Genomic DNA, 25,035 nt, shown 5'->3' with positions numbered 1-25,035 from the left:
TTTTGATGATGCTTTTCTTTAGGAATTTTTTCCCTTTTAGCAAACTGTGTGTGAAGTAATTTTCTTTGATGCCAAGTGTCTTTAGGCCTTTTTTCCCTTTGTAGCTGTACGGTGATACTGTTATTTATTAGCCAGTGTAGCTGTCCTTTAGAATTTTTCCCATAGGTCGTCGTATTTATTAGGTATGGGGCATGCGGTAAGGTCATTATCGGTGAGCACATATTTGAGGTCTGAGGGGGCGGGCATCATCCTATGGAGGTTCCCGCCCAGGGGGAGGGGCCTGCGGGCCACTCCTAGAACTCCAGGGGCAAGGTAATTCATGCTGCAAAGGAGCGCGGGTAGGAGTAGTTCACGCTTTCCTTAGGCTGGTAGCCACCCCGCGCGCGTGGACTCATGACGTCACCGGATGGCGCAGAGTAAGGGCCCTCCTTTAGTGGGTAAATGGAGTTCAGGGCGTAGACCGGGCAATTCCCGGGGTAACACTGCGCATGCGCACGTCTCTAGGGGAGGCGCAGCTTGTAGGACCTGACACCGGTAGTGACCTTGCCATATGGCCAGAAATGTACAAAAATCAAGATGAGGATGTTAGACTCGGTTAGGAAACAACATGTATTAGAGTTTTGTTAAGCTCAGGCTCTCAAACTTGTTGGAAAACTTGTATCTAATGTCCTGCTGATTTTTGTATAAATTGTTGATCATGCAATTAAAACCTTTTTTAATTTCATATCTTAATAAATACGGCCGGGCGACTAGCGCCCGCCTTCCAAAAAGTAAAGAAGTCTCGTGTCCACGTTTCTGGGTGTTGGGTGCCGGTTTGGGGGGGAGGCGGCAGCTAGTCGCTGACCATGTGAAAAGGGGGGGCCCTCGTCCCCCCCCGCACGCATGGCGGCGCGGCGACCGTCGCCCCCCCTTTCCCCTGATGGTGTCTCTCGGTGGTGGGGGCGGGCCCTTGGGGGCGCGACCCACCACCGATTGGCTGGCGGCCCCCCTGACCCGGATACAAGGAAAAGGTCCGGGTCAGGGGGGGCGGGCTACATGAGGGGTGGGCCGAGGGGGCGTGCCCCCCCCCGCCTGGCCCCTCGGGAATAAAGAGGTAGGGAGCGCCCAGGAGACCCCCTTGTCCCTGGACGCTCCCTCGCAGTACGGTGTGCCCCGCGCTCGGGGCTTCTTTGTTTTCCCACCCACCATCCCTTGGAACAAAAGTCTTGTGGCATTCATTATGTCTGGTATAATGGTAAGTTTTTTGAAGGTATTGTTCACATGTCTTACATGGTAGTAGAAATGGTTCTGTCTGTATATTTTGATGATGCTTTTCTTTAGGAATTTTTTCCCTTTTAGCAAACTGTGTGTGAAGTAATTTTCTTTGATGCCAAGTGTCTTTAGGCCTTTTTTCCCTTTGTAGCTGTACGGTGATACTGTTATTTATTAGCCAGTGTAGCTGTCCTTTAGAATTTTTCCCATAGGTCGTCGTATTTATTAGGTATGGGGCATGCGGTAAGGTCATTATCGGTGAGCACATATTTGAGGTCTGAGGGGGCGGGCATCATCCTATGGAGGTTCCCGCCCAGGGGGAGGGGCCTGCGGGCCACTCCTAGAACTCCAGGGGCAAGGTAATTCATGCTGCAAAGGAGCGCGGGTAGGAGTAGTTCACGCTTTCCTTAGGCTGGTAGCCACCCCGCGCGCGTGGACTCATGACGTCACCGGATGGCGCAGAGTAAGGGCCCTCCTTTAGTGGGTAAATGGAGTTCAGGGCGTAGACCGGGCAATTCCCGGGGTAACACTGCGCATGCGCACGTCTCTAGGGGAGGCGCAGCTTGTAGGACCGGACACCGGTAGTGACCTTGCCATATGGCCAGAAATGTACAAAAATCAAGATAAGGATGTTAGACTCGGTTAGGAAACAACATGTATTAGAGTTTTGTTAAGGTCAGGCTCTCAAACTTGTTGGAAAACTTGTATCTAATGTCCTGCTGATTTTTGTATAAATTGTTGATCATGCAATTAAAACCTTTTTTAATTTCATATCTTAATAAATACGGCCGGGCGACTAGCGCCCGCCTTCCAAAAAGTAAAGAAGTCTCGTGTCCACGTTTCTGGGTGTTGGGTGCCGGTTTGGGGGGGAGGCGGCAGCTAGTCGCTGACCATGTGATTTTTTAGGGAAACCGCATAAGTAAGTATCAGGCAGAGGACTCACGTGTTGCTGACAGAATTTCAAAGTAGATCATTCAGGCTTCTCGTGCTGCATACAAGTCAGCTGAGAGAGGAGGGTGTTAACAGAGAACCCACGATACATGGCCCATAGCACCTGATTTGGACATGGGTGGTAAGGGAATATATATCCAAATAAACAACTGCCAAGCAGACCCGTGCCGTGTGGGACATCTTCAGCAAGTCATGGCTTTATGGCCAACAGTACTCTGTGTACTGGGCTATTTGAGCCAATACTTGCAACGTTAGAAATAATACCACAAGTCTCAGCTCAGAATGGAATATAAAGATATATATATTTATCAAACTCCATCTCCAGTTTTCCCTTCAGAACCGGACACCGCAGACTCAATTTTGAACACTTATTTATTCACTACTTGCTGTAAGGCGTTTCGGCAGTTTCTCCTGTCTTGCTCACATATGTGTATATCGAAAAAGGTTTACACCGAAACGCGTCTGTTTTGTGGTTGTGCAAGTTCTGTGAATAAATAACAGAAACTACCCCCGGGAGTGTTTTTCTTCTTTCACGGGAACGTGGATTTGAAGGAGAATTGGGAGAAATATATATAAACACGCACAACCAACTTCCACAGAAGGAGGCACGGACTCGAAGCAGTTAAGATACGGCATCTCTTTTATTTGATCAGATCAGCCTCAATCACAAACTTAAAAAGAGAGATGCGTTTCGGCTTGCTCGAAGCCTTTGTCAATCTATTTGGCACTATTACAACTGCAATCTATAGAGCCCATCCCACTTAAGGCATCAATAGACATAGAGAGCATACTATCAACCAACAAAATCACAGTGAAAACCCTGTAATACATATACAAGATTACTATGCATGATGTCAACAGTGTAACAATTACATGCATTTACTAGTACATTGAGTAGTGCGAATATTCCACTGTATAGAATGCTAGTCTAAGACATCATATATGCTGAACATGCCCTCTACCCTGGTGGGGAACTTGGTTATGTTTGCGTTGCACCACCAAAACCTTCATAGTAAATCGCCTGAAGAACACATACAAGACAAAATACTTTGAAAATTTAAATATAAATATATATCTAAATATAAATGTATATATATATATATATATATATATATATATATATATATATATGTTTATATGTACACGCCCACACACACATATATATATATCTTTACATTGCATGCTGGGACTGTGGTATTATTGATAACATTGCAAGTATTGGCTCAAATATCCTTAATATAGTTAATTTAGGGCACAAGTAAATAGTTACTTGAGATAAACTGAACTGTGGAATTTCAGTGATCTTGTTTGTTTAAAACAGTAGGTTTCAATACATTTTTTACCTAACTGTAACGTCTTTTAACCTTTCATTTGTTTGGTGAATTTCTAAGTTTTTCTTTTAATGCAAATTAAGATAGTACCATACCCACTTAAAATTTCACTTTCACCTTTGCTCTTATCAATGATTTTCTAGAGGTTTTTAAAGAAAAATATAAAGTCATTTACCATACATAATGCCAACCTCATGCTGCACACAGCTTTGGTAAAGTGCAGCGTGGAGTTTGCCATAGGGACTGGCCTGCGGTCAGGCCCTGTGTCCAGCCCCCTGCAGGTCGCCAACCCTCAGAAGCAGGGCAGCCAACTCCTTCTGCGCACAGCCTTTGGCTATCATCGAGGGGGCTCACTGCTCCCGTGGGACATACGCATGGTGGCAGAAACTCACAAAAAATATTTTCTTTCAATTTGGGCCCTGGGGGAGGGGTCCCACTGGGAAATCTCATGTGGGCCATATGGTCCGGGTCCACCAACCCTGCCCCTTATACTTAATGTTTTTTCTTTTTTCAGGACACAGGGAGCAAGTCCTCGTGTCCTGAAATGCCGCAGCTGCAACATTTCTTTTCATATTGCGGCCAGTCGATGGCAGTACAAGCTCCAGTCGGTGCACTCACTCCTGCAGGAGTTGACCAGCCGGTGGCGAGATTTATTTAATGGGGAAGAGGGCATGAAACCCCACTTCTCAAGACTCTTTAGGCCACGGAAACCCCATCCCTGAGGGGAGAATCATTTGACCCTAGGAGAACTTACCTTATTTTTCCAAAGCACTCCTAGCTGGAACTCTATGCTCTTTAACTGGAGTGTAGGGCCCTCTTGTGGTTGTTTTTATGACTGCATTTTGTGGGCTGAACATTTTTAAAAGAAAGACTCCGACATGTTAATTTTTTTTTAAATAAAATTGTGTGAATTAATTAAATATACTTTTGAATGTAGTTATGGGTATCTTGTTTGATAAAGATGATAGGTCTTCTTTATACATGTTTATATGCTCCTGCCTTGATAAAGCCAACAGGTCAACTTCTTATATTTTGCTGTTTTGACCATTTTATAAAGGCACCCTGTGGGGTTTGGTTGTTGGGGCTGGCTGCAGGCCAGGGTCTGTGCCCAATTGCTCGTTGCGCAGGGCAGAAGGCTGTGCACTGTCGGAGGTAGAGTGCTTGCTTTGGTTTGGGTGAAGGGCCTGGCTCCTGGCCAAGTCCTGCTCCCAAACCCATGCCACACATGGCCAAAGTTGAGACTGGCGAAATAGCTAAACCTGTCCCTAGGCTGGACCTAAAATGTGTCTCCCTGAGCTAAAACAGAAGATCAGCTAACATGTGCAGACCCCCACTCTCCAGAAACTCAACCATCAGAGGAGGTGTTTGGAGACCAGATGGCCCCTTGAACCCAAGGTAGCTTTTGCTGCCTGTCCAAGCCCTAACTATGCTTCCAGCATGTCAACTGTGCAATTGCCCACCAAGATGCTTCTTGCCATAAAATCTTACCTGGGGGGCTCAGGAGGCACAGAGCTGCAGCCCTCTTCCTCCCGAACCAAGGGAAGCTTGGCCATCCGCCCTTTGCTGAGAAAGGACTAGAATCTGGGGTACAGTGGCTGTTAGCTTAAATAAAGCCACGGCCACAGTGTGACATCTATCTGGTCTCTGTTCTTCAAACAATGGCTGCTCCCCTAGCTTCAGCTGTTTCTGCAGTGCTGCTGAGCTTCTCATTCTTGGCTTATCTAGTCCTATATAAATGTAAATCAAGGGTTTAATTGACCTTCATTAAGAATTTGGACATTGATACTGAGTCCGACTACAGGCCAATCTTGCATTTTTGTTGCCACTGCCAAAACTGAAGAGAAACACCTAGCACTCTGTTCCAAAAACCATTTCAAAACCTGGTACATCTTGGACTTAGTAGGTTTTTGTACTTGGATGGGAAACAAACCACACTAGCAATTGTGGTGAATGATCTGAAGTTCGGTTAGGAAAAAAAGATAGCCCACAGGCCTTATATTATTATATTCATCTGCTGCATTTGATCACTCTTTTCTAACAACTGGCAGTAGTCAGCCTGGTAGTGTCAGGCTTGTGATTTTCATCCACCCTGTTGAGTAGAATGCAATTTCTAGCCTTTCCCCCTTTCGATCTAAACATCGTACACTAAATTGTGAAGTTTTACAAGGTTCCTCCAAGCCAGCATCCTTTTTTTACATTTATATGATGCTGATAGACACTATCATAAAGCATTTGGAGTTCCAGCTGTCTCATATGGGGATGGGTCCCAGGTGACTATGTGTTTTGATAAACATATGTCTGGTTCAGTTAATGTTGGTCTTGTTCATCATCCATCCAGACCTTGATGAGTGTTAACCTGCTGAAGTTAAATTCAAGCATGACCAAAATATTAATTCTTGGACAGAACAGCTTGTGGAAATCAGCTTACTGGCTGACAAGATTGGGGTCTACATTCACAAGTATCGCAGATCAAAAGCCTGGACTTCTTTGTCAACAGGACTTGACCTTGGATATCAGGAGAATGTAGTGGATTCCCTCTGTTTCCATCAAATGAAACTATTAACCCAAACAATTGTTGTCTTTTGCATCAGATGTCACACACTTTTGTGGTAGGAGCGAATATTCTTCCTAGACTAGACTACGCAAATACCTACAAAGGGATACCAAAGTTGGTGATTCAGAATCAGCAGGTCATTCAGAATACAGAAATCATCCTGGCTACAGCCTTGCATGACTTTGACGATGTACGCGAAGCTCATCAGTAACGCCACGGGCTCCCATTTACCCATCATGTTCATTCAGGGAATTGTGTCTAGATCTCAGGGTTTAATATGGGTTTGGACCTAAGTGTTTGCGGAGCAACAACCCTTAAGGGTTTGCATCCACATCCCACCATTTATTGGTGGTTCTCTACTATAGGCAAGTATGTCTTGAGGAATGGCATTAATATTGGCAGCTTTGCAACTTTGTAATTCATAGCTGCTTTCACTGTCAGACAGTTAGGTCCTCTGTCCTGCCCTGTGTTACCTTACTGTTGATATTTAATCTTCAGTCTCAGCCCCATGACGTCCCCCTGTGAAAATATACTTTACAAATTCATCAATAACTCATTTTGTCCCCCACTCACACACTTTGTCATGCTTCAAGCCAAGCATCAAGTAAGGCTACAATATAAAAAAAGAAGACACAATACAAGTGGAAATGGCAGTTCAACTGTTGATTGGAGGCACACAGTTACAAGATGACCAACAATCACAAACTTTATTCAATTCTGTGAACTTCTAATATCAGCTTATTGCCATCAGTCGGTTAGTGATTTAAGACTGTCATTTTATTCTTGGGTGGTTTATGCTCTGCCTCTATTTAAGGAATTCGCTAGGTCTGCCATAGTTCTGCAAGATCCAGTCCTACCCCAGATGTGAAAGCTCTTTTTCTGTCAGCTCCAAGGAATGCAAGCTTCAGTACCACAAGCTCTAATCCTGCAAACTCCAGATCTGCTGTTGTCCTCGAACAGTGCAAAATTCACTTTTGCTTCGGGCCTGAAGGGTCCACCCTTAAAAGAATAGTCCTGCAACTAGGACTCTGTATCCTGGATGTTTTTTGTGCCTTTGATCCTTTTCCTCCAGGTGTTACTTGGCAAGGCTTTGCCAATGGTATCCACTCTGTAACAAGTGTTACTCCTTGGGAAGACAAGGTCACTTATCTAAGTGTGCCACAATTTACTCAGAGTCTCTAAGGAAAATTAAAAGGACAAACCCATTCGTTAAGACTTTGACACAACTGGCAAAAATTCCCTGCAAAGAGGCCATAATGTTTGTGATCAGGTAAATTTGGTGGGAAAGAGTATTTGTGTATGAACAAATGTATTTGGGCATATATGCGTGAGTGAGCATGTATGGCTCCTGTATTTAGCGCTGTTCAGGCAAGAACCCCACTCTAGTTCTGTATAAATCACTACATTTAAATGTTTTAAATTCGCCATACTGTTTGTTGTGAAGGGAAAACCCTTTATTCTTAATTGCTTACCACTCTCTGGTCGGCCACGGCACCTTGTCGTTTGATGTGGAGAAGTCAGCAGACACTGCTTTCACTTCTTTGGGGCCACTAGAATGCTGCCATTTTGGGCATGTCAGCAGTCTACATGTTGAGCTCATAACCAGGAAGCCTACCTAAACAGATGCATGGACTTTATAGTAATGTTAGGTTCATGGCCAAACATTCAATAGAAATATGGGATCTTATTACAACTCACTCTCCCAAGATATGTTTTTTTATTGAATCCTGGCTAAACACCACAGCACTACTGTTCAATCCGCTAGCCTTACCAGAACACTATTCTTTGGTTAAACTAGATAGGGGTTGTGGCCATAGCTTTCCATGATTCCCTAAAAGTAGAGTTGGTAGATACTTTATTCACTTACTGGGTTAAAATGTGTATTTTTAAAATCTCAATCTCCGCCACAGAATGTTGGAGGGGGGTTCTAATCTTCCGCCCACCTGGTGTTAGGACAATTTCAGCCAGGGATTAATTGACTATATCTCACCTCATATCCTAGCTGCCAATATGTTCTTACTGCTGGGAGATTTTAATTACAATGGGGAGAACATTGAGGACCCAGGAGTGACCCAAATCCTAGCTGACATGGACACATTGGGGCTCAAACAAATAGTAATAGGCTCCACACGTAAGGCAGGGCATACCCTTGACCTTATTTTACCAATGCAATGGAAGTAATAAGTGAATCCCCATTTCCTATTATATGGTCAGATCTCTATTTGATAAAATTTCATATTCCAAGTAATAATGCCCCAGCCAAATCCAGGAAAGATGGTTACGCCTGCTTCCTTCTCTGAGACATTTAGGACTATCACAATTGCATGTCAAATGGATATTAACACTTCTCTGGCCACTTACCACAACGCTCTCTTGACTACGTTTGATCAAATTGCCCCTTTAAAAAAAACCTCAACTTCTAGAAGCCAAGCTCCCTCATATACAGACAATTTGTGTTTAGAACAATAAAAATGCAAACGTCTCGGACGTAGATAGTGCTCTACTAAATCTCCTGCTGATAAAGTGGCATCTAGGGCTTTGCTAAATAGTTACCACAATAAGATCAAAGCAGCCAGGACATTTTACATTACTGCTACGATTGAATAAGCTGGCGATTCCACAAAGGAACTGTAAGAAGCTCTAAACTGCTTTGTAAAACTGCGTGCCTGCACTCTCACTATTCCGGACTCCCAAAAGTTATGCGGTTCCTTCGCTGATTTCTGTGAACAAAACATTAACATCATATATAAGAACCTCTCAACCAGCCTAGAATTACCGGAAATGGAATCCAACTTTAGTCAGCCTCAACTAAACACTACTACTGTTTTGTATAAATGTGAGCCATGCTCTTTGGAGAAGGTGCAGAAGATGCTAGCCCTAGCCACATCAGCTTCTCCTCAAGATCTAAGCTATATCAATAAACAGCTGGCAACCTTTCTAGACGGTATCAAAAAAAGAAGAAGGGGACTGGGAGCTGATGAAGGTCCAGTGCCTGTGCTCCAAATGAAACTTGAATAAAGACCAGGGAGTCACAGTTCCAATGGGAAAGGTGTGGACAAACCGGGGGGTGTAGGGTGGGTGAGTGGGTAGTCAACAGGACTATTTCTTGTTGGCCTTACACATCCCTCTGGATGTCGTGCTTCATCTTCGGGTGGGTGCTTCTCGTCAGGCCGGTGCTGAAATGCCTATAGGAACAGTGACCCCTCCGGTCTTGAAATGTGAACCTTTCCAGAAGAACATAAGGTCTTAGACCCCCTCACAATTGGGTTTCAGAGCATTACACAGCATTGAGAATGCATTAGTGGCAGTCACTGACGCCATCTGCTGCCTTTGATATGGTCTCACACTCTATCTTAATCCGCAGACTACATGAGGCAGGAATATATGGCTCCATTGGCTTATGGTCTTCCTTGACAATCAAACCCAAAAAATCAGTTTTAGCTCCATTAAATCGAGAAAGATGTCTACCAACAAAGGCTTCCCACAGCGTTTGTGCCTGAGCCCAAAACTATTTAACATTGATATAGTGCCTCTAGCACAAGTTGTGAGATCATGTGGTTTCGAGATCATATCGTATGCTGCCAATACCCATCTTCTCATTTCCTTCAGGCCTAATCCAGTAAGCGTGAAAGCTCAGTCTGCGAGTTTCATGAGGGAAATCGATGACTGGATGACCAACAACTGTTTCCAATTAAACGGCGAGAAAACTGTAATAGTGCTATTTGGCAAAGCACAGGAGCTTTGGTCTTCTGATTGGTGGCCTACAGAACTCGGTCCAGCCCCTTCTCCTAAACAAGTGGGGAAAAACCTTGGAATACAAATTGACCAAGTGCTATTTATGAAAGATCAAGTCAACGCAACCTGTGTCATCTGCTTTGCTACAAAGCAGCTTTCAAAAAAAGTTTTTCCCTGGCTTCCTTCCACTTCCAGGAAAACCCTTGTCCAGGCATTGCTTACCAGTCACTTGGACTATGGGAATACACTGTCAGAAGCAGCCAATGACACCCTGCTGGCTAACTGTAAGTTATGCAGAACACAGCTGCACGGCTAATTTGCAGTTTTCCCGCATGGTCTTCTTCTACCCCTATCCTAAAAACCCTGCATTGGCTTCCTATCAGGAAATGGGCAATCTTCAAGCTATGCTGCCTGATTCATAAAGCATTATCAAGGCCCTTTCTGCCTATGTTCATTCTAGACTTCGCCAGTATCAGCCCAGCAGGCTGGTAAGGTCCAAAATTAAAGCCCTTCTCCAGATTCTTCTTATACGCACCTCCAGATTTGGTGGCAGATCCTTTTTTGCATTTGTACCTGCTTCGATTTTACAAAATTGAAAAAGTTGTTAAAACAGATGTTCTTCACTGCACTAGTTTCTGAACAGCCAAAGCTGTTCAGGTTTCACTGCAGAGTCTGCATATGCGAACTGGCATGTGTCACCAGCAAGATGCAGGAAGACATGAGGCCCAGCAGCCTCAGAGTCAGTCTCACCAAAATCCAGGATAGAGGCTGAAACATCAGTATCATAGCCTGAATATACTGGATTCACCATTCCGGAGGATAAGCCCGAAACTCCACCATGTCCAGAACAGTTCCAATTAAATGGAGCATCTGAGAAGGAGCCAGGTGTGACTTTGGCATGTTGACAGTGAACCCCAGCGAATTCAGGATGCCTGCCATAGTCTGGAAGTGGGAGAGGACAGCCTGGGGTGAGCCCGCCTTTAACAGCCAGTCATCGAGGTAGAGGATGACTGGCACACCTAATCTCCGCAGATGAGCTGCAACAACTGGCATCATCTTGTTGAACATCCAAGGAGAGCTGGTAAGTCCAAAGGAGAGCACAGACAACTGTGGCCCACAGGTAAAGCCTGTGAGCAGGCAGGACGGGGATATAAAAATATACGTCCTGCAAGTCCAATGCGAAAATCCATACGCCTGGATCCAGGGCAGATAGTACCTTAGCTAGAGTGAGCATTTTAAACTTCTTCTTGAGGAAGAAGTTTAGAGAACGCAGGTCTAGGATAGGACGAAGGCCTCCATCCATCTTGATCACCAGAAAGTAGCAGGAATAACAACCACTACCAACTTCTGTCATCAGCACACTCTCTATGGCTCTCTTGGCCAAAAGAATGATCGCTTCCTGGCCAGTGCAGAGATAGGTGGTCCTCAGCATCAGTCTGTCATAAGTAGGTGTCCTAAAGAGAGAGGCAGTCTCGAAGGGGAGGGATTAGCCCCTTCAGACAATCTGCAAAAGTCACCTGTCCAATGTTATTGGCTGCCAGTGGCGCAGGTGATGGCCAATCCTGCCACCAGTGGGTGCCCAGGATGGTAAATGGGCAGACTAGCAGGGTTTGGACGCTGCTGCTGATTGGCGGACTGACCTGACCGCAGGCCACTCGACCCCCATGGCCGGTAGGTACCATGTCTGCAGCCATGCAGAGGCTGGGAAGCTTTTGTACTGTGGTGGCTGGACAGGTAAGGATATGGCTTTTTGCTCCTTTTGAAGCCACAAAAGGAGTGAAAGGCAGATTGAGGGTGACAAGGGACCATGGAAAGGCCCAAGGACCTGGTCATAGCCCTGCTGCCCTAAAGCACTCCAGCGCTGAATCAGCCTCATGTTCGAAGAGACGGGAGCCATCAATGGGCATATCCAAAAGTATTAGACATCCCTCGAACAGCAGGTCCTTCTCAACCAGGCATGGCACCATAAGGCCACATCAATGAAACCACTCTGCCAAGTGAGTCGGTGGTGTCAAGTCAACATCATATTGGGACTTTGCTGCACCTATCCCATCGGCAATAGCCTATGAAGGTATGGTCTGTGCCTTCTCTGGGACCATTGGCATTACCCGCGCAACAGTATCCCACAGGGTGTGGGAATAGTGGCCTAAAAGGCAAGCTGTGTTCACAGACCATGGTGTCAGGTTGGTCGAAGAAAAAATCTTCTTCCCTAAAGCATCCAACCTCTTGGATTTGTTGTCCAGAAGTGTGGTAGGGAATGCACCTGAATTTACATGGGACGTAAAAGCTTGGACAACCAAGCCCTCTGGGGTAGGGTGTTGGGTCAGGACGTTTGGGTTCCCTGGAGTGAGTTGGTGGCAGCGGGCAATTGTCCTATGCACAGGAGACCCTGTGTTGGGCTTCGACCAGGTCCCAAGTAGGATGTCCTTGAGGGCTTCGTTGAACGGGAGTAGCGGTTCTAAAAGGGACACTCCTGTGCAGCACCTCTGTCAAGACATCTGTCTGTGACAAGCGCAGCAGGGCTTCTAGAAGGACATCCCTGCTACACCAGGAGGTCAGACCTCAAAAGACTTTGATAAAATGTTGAATAAAAGTAGCTAAAAGGGACTTAGGGGTAGCTCTTCCCAAATCTGCATTGACTGGCCCGGGAAGAATAAAACGGACTCCAGCGCACCTGGGTGGCACCTATATAGGAACCGCAAACATCATTTCCGGCACGGATGACGCCAACACCACTATGTGGAGCCACGCTACGCCACCTACGGCGTGCAGGGGTAATGATCCAGTCTACCGCCTGAGGATAATTCTAAAGTAAGGATTCTGCAGCTAGAAGTCTGTGTATACAGTGGAATAGGGTAGAGTGTAGTGGCATACAGTGGAGTAGTGTACAGTGGAGTGGTGTAGAGTATAGTAACGGTGAGTACTACTGGCGTACAGTGTAGTGACAGAGTGGAGTGGCATATAGTGGAATAGCATACAGTAGAGTGGTGTAGAATGGAGTGTCGTACAGTGGAAAAGGGTAAAGTGTACTACGGTAGAGTAGATTGGCGTAGAGTGGAGAGGCATACACAGGAGTGGTGTTAAATGGAGTGATGTACAGTGTAATAGCGTACAGTGCAGTGGCATACAGTGCAGTGGTGTTGACTAAAGTGGCATAAAGTGGAGTGGCATAGAGTGGAATAGTGTAGATTGTAGTGGCGAGAATGGAATCGCAGAGAGCGAAGTATCGCAGAGGGGACTAGCATAGCCTGGAGTGTAGTACAGAGGATTAGCATAGAAGTAGAGTAGAGTGGCGTAGAGTGCAGAGACATAAAGCGCAGTGAAATGGTGTATATTAGCGTAGCTTAGAGGGGAGTGGCATAGAGTGAATAGCATAGAGTGGAGAGTCGTACAGTGGAGTTGCAACCCCTGGAATAGTGTAGAGTGTATTGGCATATAGTGTAGTAGAGTACAATTCTGTGGTATAGACTGGAGTCTCAGAGTTGAGCGCCATATAGTGGAATAGTGAAAAGTGTAGTGGTGTACAGTGTAGTGGTGTACATTAGAGTGTTTTAGAGTGGCGTGCTACACAATGGAATAGTGTATAGTGGAGTGGCGTGGAGTGGAGTGGTGTGCAGTGAAGTGTTGTAGAGGGGAATGGAGTGAGGTACAGTGTAGCAGCGTACAGTTGACTAGCGTACAGAGGCGAGGCATAGAGTGGAGTGGCATACACTGGAATAATGTACAATGGAGTGGAGTGGCAGAGTAGAGTGGCGTAGAGTGTACTATCATAGAGTGGTGTACAATGGAGTAGAGTAGAGCAGAGTGGCATAGAGTGAAGTGAGGTAAAGTGTAGTGGTGTACAGTGGAATAGTGTAGACTGCAGTGGTGTAGAATGGAGTACCGCACAGTTTGGTGGCACGGAGTATTGTGTTGTAAAGTGGAATACCCTATAGTGGAGTGTTGTAGAGTGGAGCGGGTTACAGTGTAGTGGGGGAGCCTGTAGTGGTGTAGAGTAGCGTACAGTGGAAAGTTGTAGAGTGGAATAACATTGACTGTTACTGGCGTACAGTGCAGCGGAATAGACTGGAGTAGAGTAGAATGGCATAGAGGGGAGTAGAGTGGAATGGCACAGAGTGGAATAGTATAGAGTGGAGTGTACTGGTGTATAGTGTAGTAGCGTAAGGGGAAAAAGACAAGCTTTATGCAAGTGTACAATATTCAAAACAATTTATATATCAGGTCAACATATAATCAAAGAACATTGTGCATGGATATTATTAAAAATATATATTTTTTCATAATGTTTCATCTTTAAGTATCAAAAATATCTCTATTTCTCTAGAATCTTGAATGCATCAAGCAATTTATAACAATTTATAGCATCATCATATAATTAAAAGAGACATACAATACACTTCTTATATCTAATACAGCACTGGTCATGTATTTAAAACAGGGCCCAGATTGTTCATGGACAGAAAGGAGTGTCGGCGGTAGAGTGAGACTACGCGCGTTTTGGCAGTTGCCTTCGTCAGGAAAACGTCAATTTTCTCTATTTTATTCTTCCTTAAATTTAAGCAGTTATGGACAATGTTGCTTTTTAAAGTTACTCGATGGTCAATCAAAAAATATTGTAGCTGGGAACCTTTCAGAACAAATATGGATTGATGCAGTCGAAATACTGAGTTCACATATCTTGATTAGCTCTCCAAGATGTTCTATTTCGTGATGACACCAGGTACCTAACTCGAGTCCCAATCTTGTAGAGAGGGGTTCTTATGGTTGCTATAATGTTATCTTTCCTTAGACAACGTGAAGGATCTCACCAGTTTAAGTCTTTAGAAATACCGCGGCTACTGGACTCCAGAAATGTATGTAGTCCAAATTAACGTGGCACACACGATATGTGGCATGGATTAAAATTCCTCCAATTGTCAGGATTAATCACTGTTTATATTTAGGTTGGCGGCATGTTTTCTGCAATGGTGATGATCTTACGTAAGTGCAGTAGAGTACAGTGGAGTGGCATACACTGGAGTGTCGTACAGTTGAGCAGCATACAGTGAAATAGCGTACAGTGGAGTGGTGTACAGTGCAGTGGCATACACTAGAGTGTTTTAGGGTAGAGTGCCATACAGTGGAATAGTGTAGAGTGGACTGAAGGAGATTGGAGTGAGGTACAGTGTAGTGGTGTACATTGGAATAGCGTAGAGTGGTGTGGTGTACACTGGAGTAGCATACAGTGGAATAGCGTACACTAGAGTGGAGTAGAGTGAAGTGGCATAGAGTGGAGAGGGGTCGAATGGAATAGCTTATAGTGGATTGGAATACAGTGGAGTAACCGAGTTCACTGGCATAGAGTGTAGTGAGGTACATTGTAGTGGCATACAGTGTAAAAGCATAGACTCGAGTGGCATAAAGTGGAGTGGTGTACAGTGTAGTGTCAGAGGGGAGTGTTGTAGAGTGGAATATAATAGAGTGGAGTGTTGTAGAGTGGAGCAGGATACAGTGGAGTGGGTAGACTGTAGTGGCATACAGTGTAATAGCTTCCTGTGGAGTAAAGTGTTGTAGTGTACAGTGGAATAGCAGGGTCCAGAGGTGTGGATTGGCATACAGTGGAATTGCGTACAGTGGAGTGGAATAACGTTGAGTGTTACTGGCATACAGTGTAGAGAGGCATATAGTGGAATGGAGTGTCGTACAGTGGAATAGCGTAGAGTGTAGTGCTGTAGAATGGAGTGCTAGACAGTGCAATAGTCTACAGTGGAGTTTCATAAAGTGGAGTGGCATACCGTGGTTTGGTGTAAAGTGCAGGGCATACAGTGGAATAGAATACAGGGCAAGTGTGTATATTGAAGGGGAGTACAGTGAAGTGGCATTGAGTGGAACAGGATAAAGTGTGGCATCAGAGTGGAGTTGCATACAGTGGAATAGCGTAGAGTGGAAGGTCGTACAGTGCATTGATGTACACTGGAGTGTCATAAAATGGAGTGGCAGAGCGTAATAGCATACAGTGTAGTGGTGTAGAGTGGAGTGAGGTAGAGTGAAGTGGCGTAGAGTGAAATGAGGTAGCGTGTAGTGGCATATAGTGGGCCCGTGAAGAGTGGAGTGGCATAGGGTGTAATAGTTTAGAGTGCAGTGGCGTACATTGAATTGGTATAGAGTGCAGTGTCGTACAGTGGAGTGTGGTGATTGAAACAGACGTAGCGTGAAAGTGTGTTAATAAATGTAGATGTAATGTGGCGTGAAAATATATTATTTGGTGTAAATGGTAATTTTTGGAAGAAAATTAAGAGGGAGTGCACTGACTGGCATACCAACACGCAATTAGCCCAAATGCATTTGGGTAAATGCAATGCATGATAACCCTCACTCAGTTGAAAGTCTTTAGTATTCATCATTATTGGTGCAGCCAGTGCTGGGTATCTCTAGAAAAGTGTTTCATGAATATTGTCTTTCTTCAGTAGAGAGTAATAAGTGAAATTTCGGGGTGCTGGCAATGCTGCTCAAAGTCTTCCCAGGTTTAGTACTACTCTCAGATCACAGGTCCGTACCATAACTCAGCAAGGAGCCAAACAGAAAAGAAGGATTTCACGTGTTACTCTCTACTGAAGAAGGATGACAATCCTGAAACACATGTCTAGAGATACACAACACTGGCTGCACCAACCCTGGTGAATACTAAAGACTTTTAAATGTAGTGAGTGTTCTCATGCACTGCATTTACCACAATGCATTTGGGCTAATTGTGTGCTGCTATGCCAGACAGTGTGCAGCCCCACCCCCTTCCTTTTGTGATTGGCTCCTTGCTGAATTTTTGGGCTGGCGGGCTATGGGATGCACCTGCGCTCTGGGAGTGGTACTAAACCTGACAAGACTGTGAGCAGCTTTGCTGGATGACCTACATAACTTCCAACACACTCATAACGTTCCTGTCTGGCAGATCACAGTCAAGAGGGAATGGAAATATGGAAAATGGACAGCGGATCAGTACCACCTCCATATAGCTGTATTCATGTCAACCAAGTAACTACAGCTGGGTTCCCAATTAGCAACTTGAACAACAAGGCAACTCCTCATTTGTGACCTAAATAGCTTCATGAACCAGCAACCTGATTTCAGCTCCAACACCACACAGCTTCAGTTTTACGGCTCGCAGCATAATTCAGAATCATATCAATATAAGATATAGAAATAATGGAAGTAAGGATGTGTAAAGGTTATGTACCTTTGGGGGGCATTTTAAGGACTATAACAAGGATTCACACTTTTTTTCTGGAGTCGTGCTTGCAATGTATTGCAGCGTGGAGCTTTTCACAGATTTCTATACAGTGTTCCTTTCAAGTCCATTAGTCTCTTTCATTGCCTGTCAAGGGACTCCTCGGTCCTCTAATTCAAAATCCTAGAATTCAAAGACATTCTGAATCTGCTGTCTTACAAAGATCCATCATCCAGTAAAATGTGTCTGCGGGATCCCTCCACACTCTGAAGTCTGTCATGGGGAGTGATGCATATTATAGCTAAAGCACAGGGAAAATTCCAGTGAGTTGATGGGCATTTCTACTCCTTTGGTAAGCCATAGTTGTGTTGATGAAGGCTGATAGCCAGAAACCGGTCCTTGGATGCTTGATTCTGGTCTGGGAAAGACATGGCTTGGTAGTTCGGACCGGACTGTTCCCATGAGGCACAGGGTCAGAGCTGATTTGCATATAGCCAGTGTCTAACCCAGGGTGGTGTGGAGTGCAAAAAAACGATGGATTTAGGCCCAGATCTTTGTACTGGGGTGAATGTATGACATTGTTCTACATTCTGTCCATCAACTGTGTTTTTTGCAATAGTTGTGCTGGAAGCAGCACTCCAGCTCCCTTTTTTTTATATGTTCAGCCTCTTAATCAGCAGCTGAGGTTATGCATGTGGGAGACATTACCAGGTGGACTTGAGGCCAGTGGAGTTCTGGCCCTAGAAACACTAGAGAATTTTGTCACTATAATCCCTCTTCACACCTTTGGACTACTGATGAATATATTAATTTGTTTGAGCATATGAATGTTCTATTTCAGGAACTACAAGCATACTACAGGAAGAATTCTAGAAACTGGAACATACCCATCAGTGGTACAGTATGTGCCAAGACGTGCCAACAGGACCCAGAAGGCCTTAGAAGGCCACTGAACCCAGATTATTGTTTAAGTCAAAGTGACCATTTTCGTAGTTATACCAGGACCAAGGCACTCTTGCTGGAGCACTGCTCATATTATAATATTATTGGTGTTGGGACGGACAAGTCCCTCGATGGTGATGGATATGTACCCCTACTCGGAGTACCCCAGCTGTAATGATTTTCTGGAACCCTGGGGCTGATTTTTGTTGTCAGGGACAAACACAGACATGTGTGTAAACGATGACATATGCTTGTCCCTCGGATTGTGGTCTTCTTGGACCAGGAGGGGTACACCAAGCACAACCATCATAGTGGTGAAAGGCTACTGCCTTTGTCAGGACTTTGGTAGCAGCATACCATGTAGTGATCAGTAGAAGTGAACTGGCCTTTTTACCTCTGTCATTTGAGTGAGGACTACAGTTTCACTAATGTAAAGTTCTGCTGCTGTGTGCTTATCTCACTCATGGCCTACATCAAGCTAGTATATAGTGCTATGCAGTGACTGTGTGCTGTATCCACGTGTTGTATGTAGGTGTACCTGTGAATGATATAATACATGGAAGATTCTGGTTCCATTTTGGAAAACTCAGGGCTGATTGGATAAGCGTGAGGAGGTAATGGCATCCCCCAGACAGATTTGAGGATTGTTGTGTGGGACACACACTGAAGGAAGGAGAGCCAGGCTCTCCTACAAACTTCAAAGAGTGCACTTTGATTCTGAGAGGAGGTTACTGGAAGGGGCCTAGGCAGATCTCAGGAAGGATATGGGGCTGATAAGAGAATCATAAAGAGTAGGTCGAGGCCATGGGGTAATGTTTTGATTCTCATATCACTGTGGCTGCATCATTACGTAAGCACAAGTGCATGACCAAGAATGAACACTTTCGAAATGAAACAAAGAAAAAGAAGCAAAACATCACCTTTTTAAAGTGTTCATATTTTAAACAATGAATTAAAAAGATAGGAATGCAGGGTGCAACAGAGGTGTGGTTGGGGCGGAAATAGAGGGGAGTGGCAGGGGGAAGGGGAAAAGCAGCACGAGGGAAATAACACAAGGGACAGATTAGAATACCATAAGCAGGCAAGGGCAGGGTGAAAAGGGCACAGGTGAAAGAGAGCAACAGGGAACACGGGGGAGGAAGAGAACCACACAGTTTAGAGAGTACAAGAAGAAATATGGGGGAAGAACACAAGGGAGACAACTGGAAACCACATGCATTCACAGAGTGCTTAAACAAAAAGAAAAAAAAGTAGTTCCCTAAAGGTGAGCAGTTGAAGAACACAAGTAAGGAGGCTGTGCTTCAGGGGAGGGACAAGTTTAGCAAAGCTAGTCACTGAATAAGAAGGCAGCAAATGAGAGTGGCAAAGCTTTGCAATGGTAAACAAAGGATGAGCTATAAGTCTACTGCAAGTTCTTGGAGGATCAACATAAAAAGGTGACAAAGGGGGAAAAAAAGATACAGAAACTAGAAAAAACATCAAATGTGATATAAATACAAGTGTAGAGTGTTGGAAGAAAGAGGCATGAGGTGGAATCAAGAATAGGCAGCCTTGGGATTTCAGCATCGTCCGCATTGGACTGGTGGCAGGTTCTTAAAAAAAACCTTGAACTCCAATAACTTTTTTTTTTAACAAAAGAAGCACTACCCACATCAATATCAGCTGCTTTTTCACCTTCCTCAAAATTTTGACACATTGAGTCTGCTGCAGTACCTTGTCGCCGGCGGCTGTATATTTTTCTGAAACAGGTTCCCTCAACAAGGCGGTTGAGTCGCTGCTGTTTGATCAGCTCTAAGATTTCTGGCTGTATCTTCTCCTTTAGCTCCCTGAAAACAGTGCAAAGGCAAGTGTCTTTTAGTACATCTCAGCATCAACAGCTATGGAAATAGTGGCAAAATAGCATTCCCATTACTAAAAAAAATATCCCCCTCAGAAACAAAATGAAAGGCCATTGTAACAAAACAACTAAGAAGGGGGGGGGAGAAGTGGGCTTAAAATATGTTGTTGGGACTACTTTGCTGTGACACAAACTACATAAATAGCAAAACACATTCAGAAATTAAGTATAGGACCTGTAAAACAATCCTGGGTACAGTTGCTATGTGGTGAAATATAGCTTTGTCTCCAGAACGCCTGGCATAGATCTAAATTCAGATGCAATCAAACAGGTGACAGACAAGTAGTCCTGCAAAACAAGGGCCTCTTTCAACTAAGGATTCACATACCTTTCCGTGGAACCTGGGATTTTTTCTCTAATCCAATGACTTGCTCAATATAGTAAGTCAACATGGGTCTTAAAAGAGCCCACCAAACCCAGTTCAAGTGGGGTCAGTGACAGGAGTGTTTACCAAAGGTAACCAATTCCTTCTTATCAAAATCTGAAGGTAGGATTTAATTACCAAAATACCTCAACGCACCACTCATAATTAGAAAGATGAATCCTACACTGCATCCTAACACACGAGGAGCTTATGAAAGGGAACTCAGTGTGCCATTTACCATTATACATATAACACAAAATTTTAATTGTGAAAGTCATGTTGCCGGCTGAAATACACCCTCAAAACAAAATGAGGACCTGATGAACATGGGAGAGGTGTGGTGCAGTGGCCAGAGCGGTTGACTCCAGAGTGTGGGGCTCACGGTTCGGGCGCTGGCCTCAGCTCAGCTCAGCACCATGTGACTCTGGGCAATAGCTATCCCCGTCGGCCCCCAGAGCCTTGACACCTTAACCTCTTCGATGCTCATGACGGCTCCTGGCCGTCATGAGTCACGGTGGGCGTGTGCTGATGACGGCCGGGAGCCGTCATGACCACGCCCGTGATCGGAATGTTCAGCACTGCGGCGGATTTCGTGCCGCAGTGATGAGGTTAAGGGGTGATATGTTTGCGCTTTACAAATATGGATTATTATTATTATATTATTAAGTGCCTTTCACAGTAGAAAAAAATATTTGCAAGGGAAAAGAGGACATCATTGCAGGGAAAGGGAATTCTGGTGTTTCCCTTGCCTATATATAACTAGACCACCATGACTCCAGCACTCCTGCAAGACATTGCAGCAAGATAATTGTTAGAAGATGATCTCCCTTGCAGGAGTGTACTCTGGAGTAGCCGCTAGCCTACCATGGCAAGCCTTAGCTACAGTGCAACTCAGCAGGAAACATATAAAATAAAGATTCACCAGCTGTGATGTGCTGGTCATTTCAAATGGTGTGCTTAGTACAGATGGTGCAGATTGATTGGTTTTAGCCAGGGGACTTAATAATGTGGTCACAATATCACAGTGAACTGGATGAAAGGAATACACGGAATAATGAACCTAATGCTGTGTATTGAGTGCAATTTTAACCATATCATTGAATAGAAAGAACCTTTTACATGTGTTTTGCTTGTGTAGAAACATGTTGCACATGCTGTAGGCTGGAATAGTCCTTTTGCACAAGGTTGTAAAAAATGTGGGCTCTATGGCATTAATGTAATGCGCTAAAGAATGTTATTACAAATGTGCACTTTGTATTACTTCCAGCCCTGCGGAAGCCGTAGGTTAACCCTACCACAGCGAAATGCGTTGGCATAAGGGTTTTGTAGGATCTGATGACATTAAAAGAAGAGAATAACAAGAGCCCAACTGATTATTGTTTATTTTCTGTTTCACAATTGTAATTTGATTATAGAAGTGTGTGTGTGCTCCAAAACACTGTTACAGGTTGACGGTGATGTCTGACAAGTGGAGAATTACAATGGGAGAGATAATGGAGGTGGGTCGTCCATTTGCAATACAGAAGATGTCTGTTCAGAACAATTTCTAACATCGATGACCATATCATTTTTCACCACCATATTCAAATCAAAACGTGTTGCCCTTCTACATGACTGCAAGCAAGTTAGGAACCTCTTCAAGAGGCATTAAGATGTATACACTGCATATCTGGCATCTCTGACAGAAAATGAATAGCCCAGTAAGAACATTTAGGGTAGACCCAGTATCTTCATACTCTGAATCAGCATATGAAAATGTCCAATAGGTCAATGATGGATGACCGGGAGGGTTGAATAGTAAAGAGTCGGGACATGATTCATGGATAGACAGCCAGGAAACATTACCCTATGTAAGTCTTTCCATTACCTCCCTTATGTTTCCCAAACAGCCTCTTGTACCTCGAATGAAGTTTTAGCTCGGTGGTGGCAATGATGAAATAAGTCATCCTGATCCAGAGGTAAAGAGATGGCAATGGTAAAACCCAATTCCTGGCATAAATGCTCTAGAATAGCCATCAACCTGTACGGCTGAATGTATGTAACCGTCAAATTATGCCACTGACCTATATCCTGAGACTTCAAGTCTAAATATTCAGAATGCATGTACCCAGAGGCATAACTCAGCATCCCAAGAGGTACAGGAAGGCCCGGCTTCTAGGTCCCTTAGGGGGGGAAGGATGGCGCGTCCTATCAGCTACCTGTCATGTCTGCCCCAAATTTTTGACTGTATGTGAGGGGACTCACCACATACTCTGTGGCAGCCTCAGGTTTCCTTAAACCCCGGTATGGGGTTCAACTCAACATGGGCTACTATTGATTTGTGGTGATTGTGACCTTCACTAATTTCCAAAAACCCCTTCAATAAATTATTTTGCAAATTAAACTTTTGTAGCCATCATGAAAATGGATCTCAGGAGGAGCATTGTTAAAGTCTGGTAGTGGCAGATGTCTTGTCTCCCAGATTTTTATTACATTTATATGGTATTGTTTCTTAGGAGAGGAAAATGGCTCCTGAAAGAGCTAGTAAAAACATTTATTTGAAAATGTTTGCACTTCTGCTTGCCACGAGGGCCCATATACGGTTCAGTATGATCCAGTTTTAAGAGCAACTGGTAAAAAGTATTAAGTATCACATAGTAAAATCTGCAGCACAATGGCAATGAAAGATAGCAAGCAGACTCAACACAGAAAAAATGCCTTTGATGGAAGGGGGGGGGGGGGTCACAGGGTCATCTGCAAAATATCCACAAATATCACCAGTCAACTTTTCATTTATTTGTGTAAGCTCTCAATCATATAGTAATGTATTTAAGTATGTACATGTATTTGTAGAGCGCAAAACTTAACTAGAAGGCAATGACGCCTGGATTTCATACAAACAAATGTGTATGTTCTATGCATCCTCATTTGCCGCCTGTTCATGCATCATCACCTCGTGGTCAACTTAGATTCAGTTTGACTGATACAAACCATGCTTTTATGCATGTGCCTGTACACGCATCTCATATGTAGTCCACCTCCAAGAATCTACGCACTGACCATTAGAGTCAACCGACAACTTTTTGCCTCATACAGCTCGAGATCTTGAGAGCAGGCCTGCAGTGTTCCTTTGAGCCATAGGTATGAAATGAGCCAACCTGAGATACAGAAACCAAAGCTATTGTAATAAAACAAAACTTCAAACTAAAACAAGGCACGCGTGTACAAGAACAAAATATACCACAGCTCAGGCAGTCTTAGATTGGGGCAGGGGTGTCTTACAAGGGCAAGAATTGTGGAACTACATATAGGCACACACATGCTCGCCTCAGAAAAAATGCAATGCTGTAATCAGGAAGCTGGGAAAAATCGGAAAGCAAGCTATGTACGCCTGCAGTGGCCTGAAGCTCTGTCCTGGCTGGCTGGCCTCCTGTTTTTACTTTAATTGCCCTCTTTTTGCCCTGGGCTCAGTGCTTAGTTTCAGGAAAGCTCACTCTGGGCTTCCTAGGCACTGGTTGGTGGTCCTGCTTCAAGCCTGGGCGTGACTCTAGAGTCCCGTCGTTTCTCAGCCTCCAGGCTTTGGGGAACTGCACCCAATTTTGGGAAACTTTGCTTCACCCTTGCCTCCCCACTTCACTGTTCCCCCCAAGTAAGGGAAGGTAGTCTTGGTTGGGTGTGCGGAAGGATGGCTGAAGGGGTTTTATGGCTCAGAGCAGTTTTCTATGTGGATCGGAGGTCTTTAACCAGAGACCAGAAACCAGACTAACCACAGACAATCTTTTCCCAGTTAGACTCAGACGGGGTTTACACTGCATAGACCTCAACCAAGGACACCGTTAAGGCTGCATTCTTACAACTTCTAAGTCACGACTGTGGGAATGATGAACCTGAGGCATATCAAGCCCTCACGGCGAACAAATATTGTCAACAGAAATAACGCTTTTGTCAATTTAGAAACATACAGAGGGCTTCCATCACCAGCCAGAAACTGATCTAGAAAAAAATCACATAGGTGCATCAGAGATGCAACAGGCACAAACTGATCTGGTAATAAACTACACGAGGGGAACAGAGAGAGTTATGTTTTTCAAACAAAACCAGACGCTCTCTAAGCCGCCGAGTTGGGATTGGGGTTGGGTAACATCAGCAATTAATCGAGATTCAATAACTCGAAGGCAGCAACAAAATTTCACCTGATCAGAAGCCTGATGAGGTTTATTCCACAGCCATTGCACCACATACTAACTCACAGTCTATTTTCTTGCTATCCTGGGATGCTGCAGGTCCGTCCAAAATACAGAAAGATGGCGACTCCCACTTTTTTCTGGCACAGGATGACATTCTTCGTATACTAGAATCTTGGCTCTGTGAGCTGCCAGCCACTCTAGGGTACCCTACTTTTCAAGTGAATGCCATTAAGGGCAACGGCGGGGGCAGCTAGGCAAAGGGGTGTGTATGTGTCTTTATCACGAATACACTGGACTGTAACTGTCAGCATAGATTCTGGTCCAGACAATATTCAGGTAATTACCGTCACTCTAAAAGAGGGTAGGAGTTCCTTTGTTTCCTTGGTTCTGATAAATGTATTTTTTGCACCTTAATGCTAAACTTAAAACTGAGGCTATCAAACAATTGCTGGTAATTCTTAATGATCGCGTATCTGAAAACCCGAATGCATGCATTATTTTAACAGGTGACTTGAATTCAAATCTTGCATATGACACCTCGGATGATCCGATAACCAGCTAGATTGATAAACTGAGGGACGTTCCCTGTGCTCAACCCCCTGCGCAACATAGTGACTTGAGGAGCCAACAGCTAAGTAGGATG

General features: G+C 44.4%; 1 protein-coding gene across 3 annotated transcripts in view; it reads right to left on the bottom strand.

Annotated features, from left to right (window-relative positions):
- The window catches only part of ELMO1 (engulfment and cell motility 1), a 1,412,865-nt gene that overhangs the window by 68,874 nt on the left and 1,318,956 nt on the right, over positions 1-25,035 (bottom strand). For all 3 annotated transcript variants that reach the window (XM_078688215.1, XM_078688216.1, XM_078688217.1), the window contains one exon: positions 19,679-19,791. In XM_078688215.1, the coding sequence (XP_078544341.1) occupies positions 19,679-19,791 (113 nt within the window). The remainder of the gene's footprint in view (positions 1-19,678; positions 19,792-25,035) is intronic.

The sequence above is a fragment of the Lissotriton helveticus genome, chromosome 4_1, assembly GCF_964261635.1.
Source record: "Lissotriton helveticus chromosome 4_1, aLisHel1.1, whole genome shotgun sequence".
Classification (NCBI taxonomy): Eukaryota; Metazoa; Chordata; class Amphibia; order Caudata; family Salamandridae; genus Lissotriton; species Lissotriton helveticus.
This window is presented reverse-complemented; position numbering and strand designations above follow the sequence as displayed.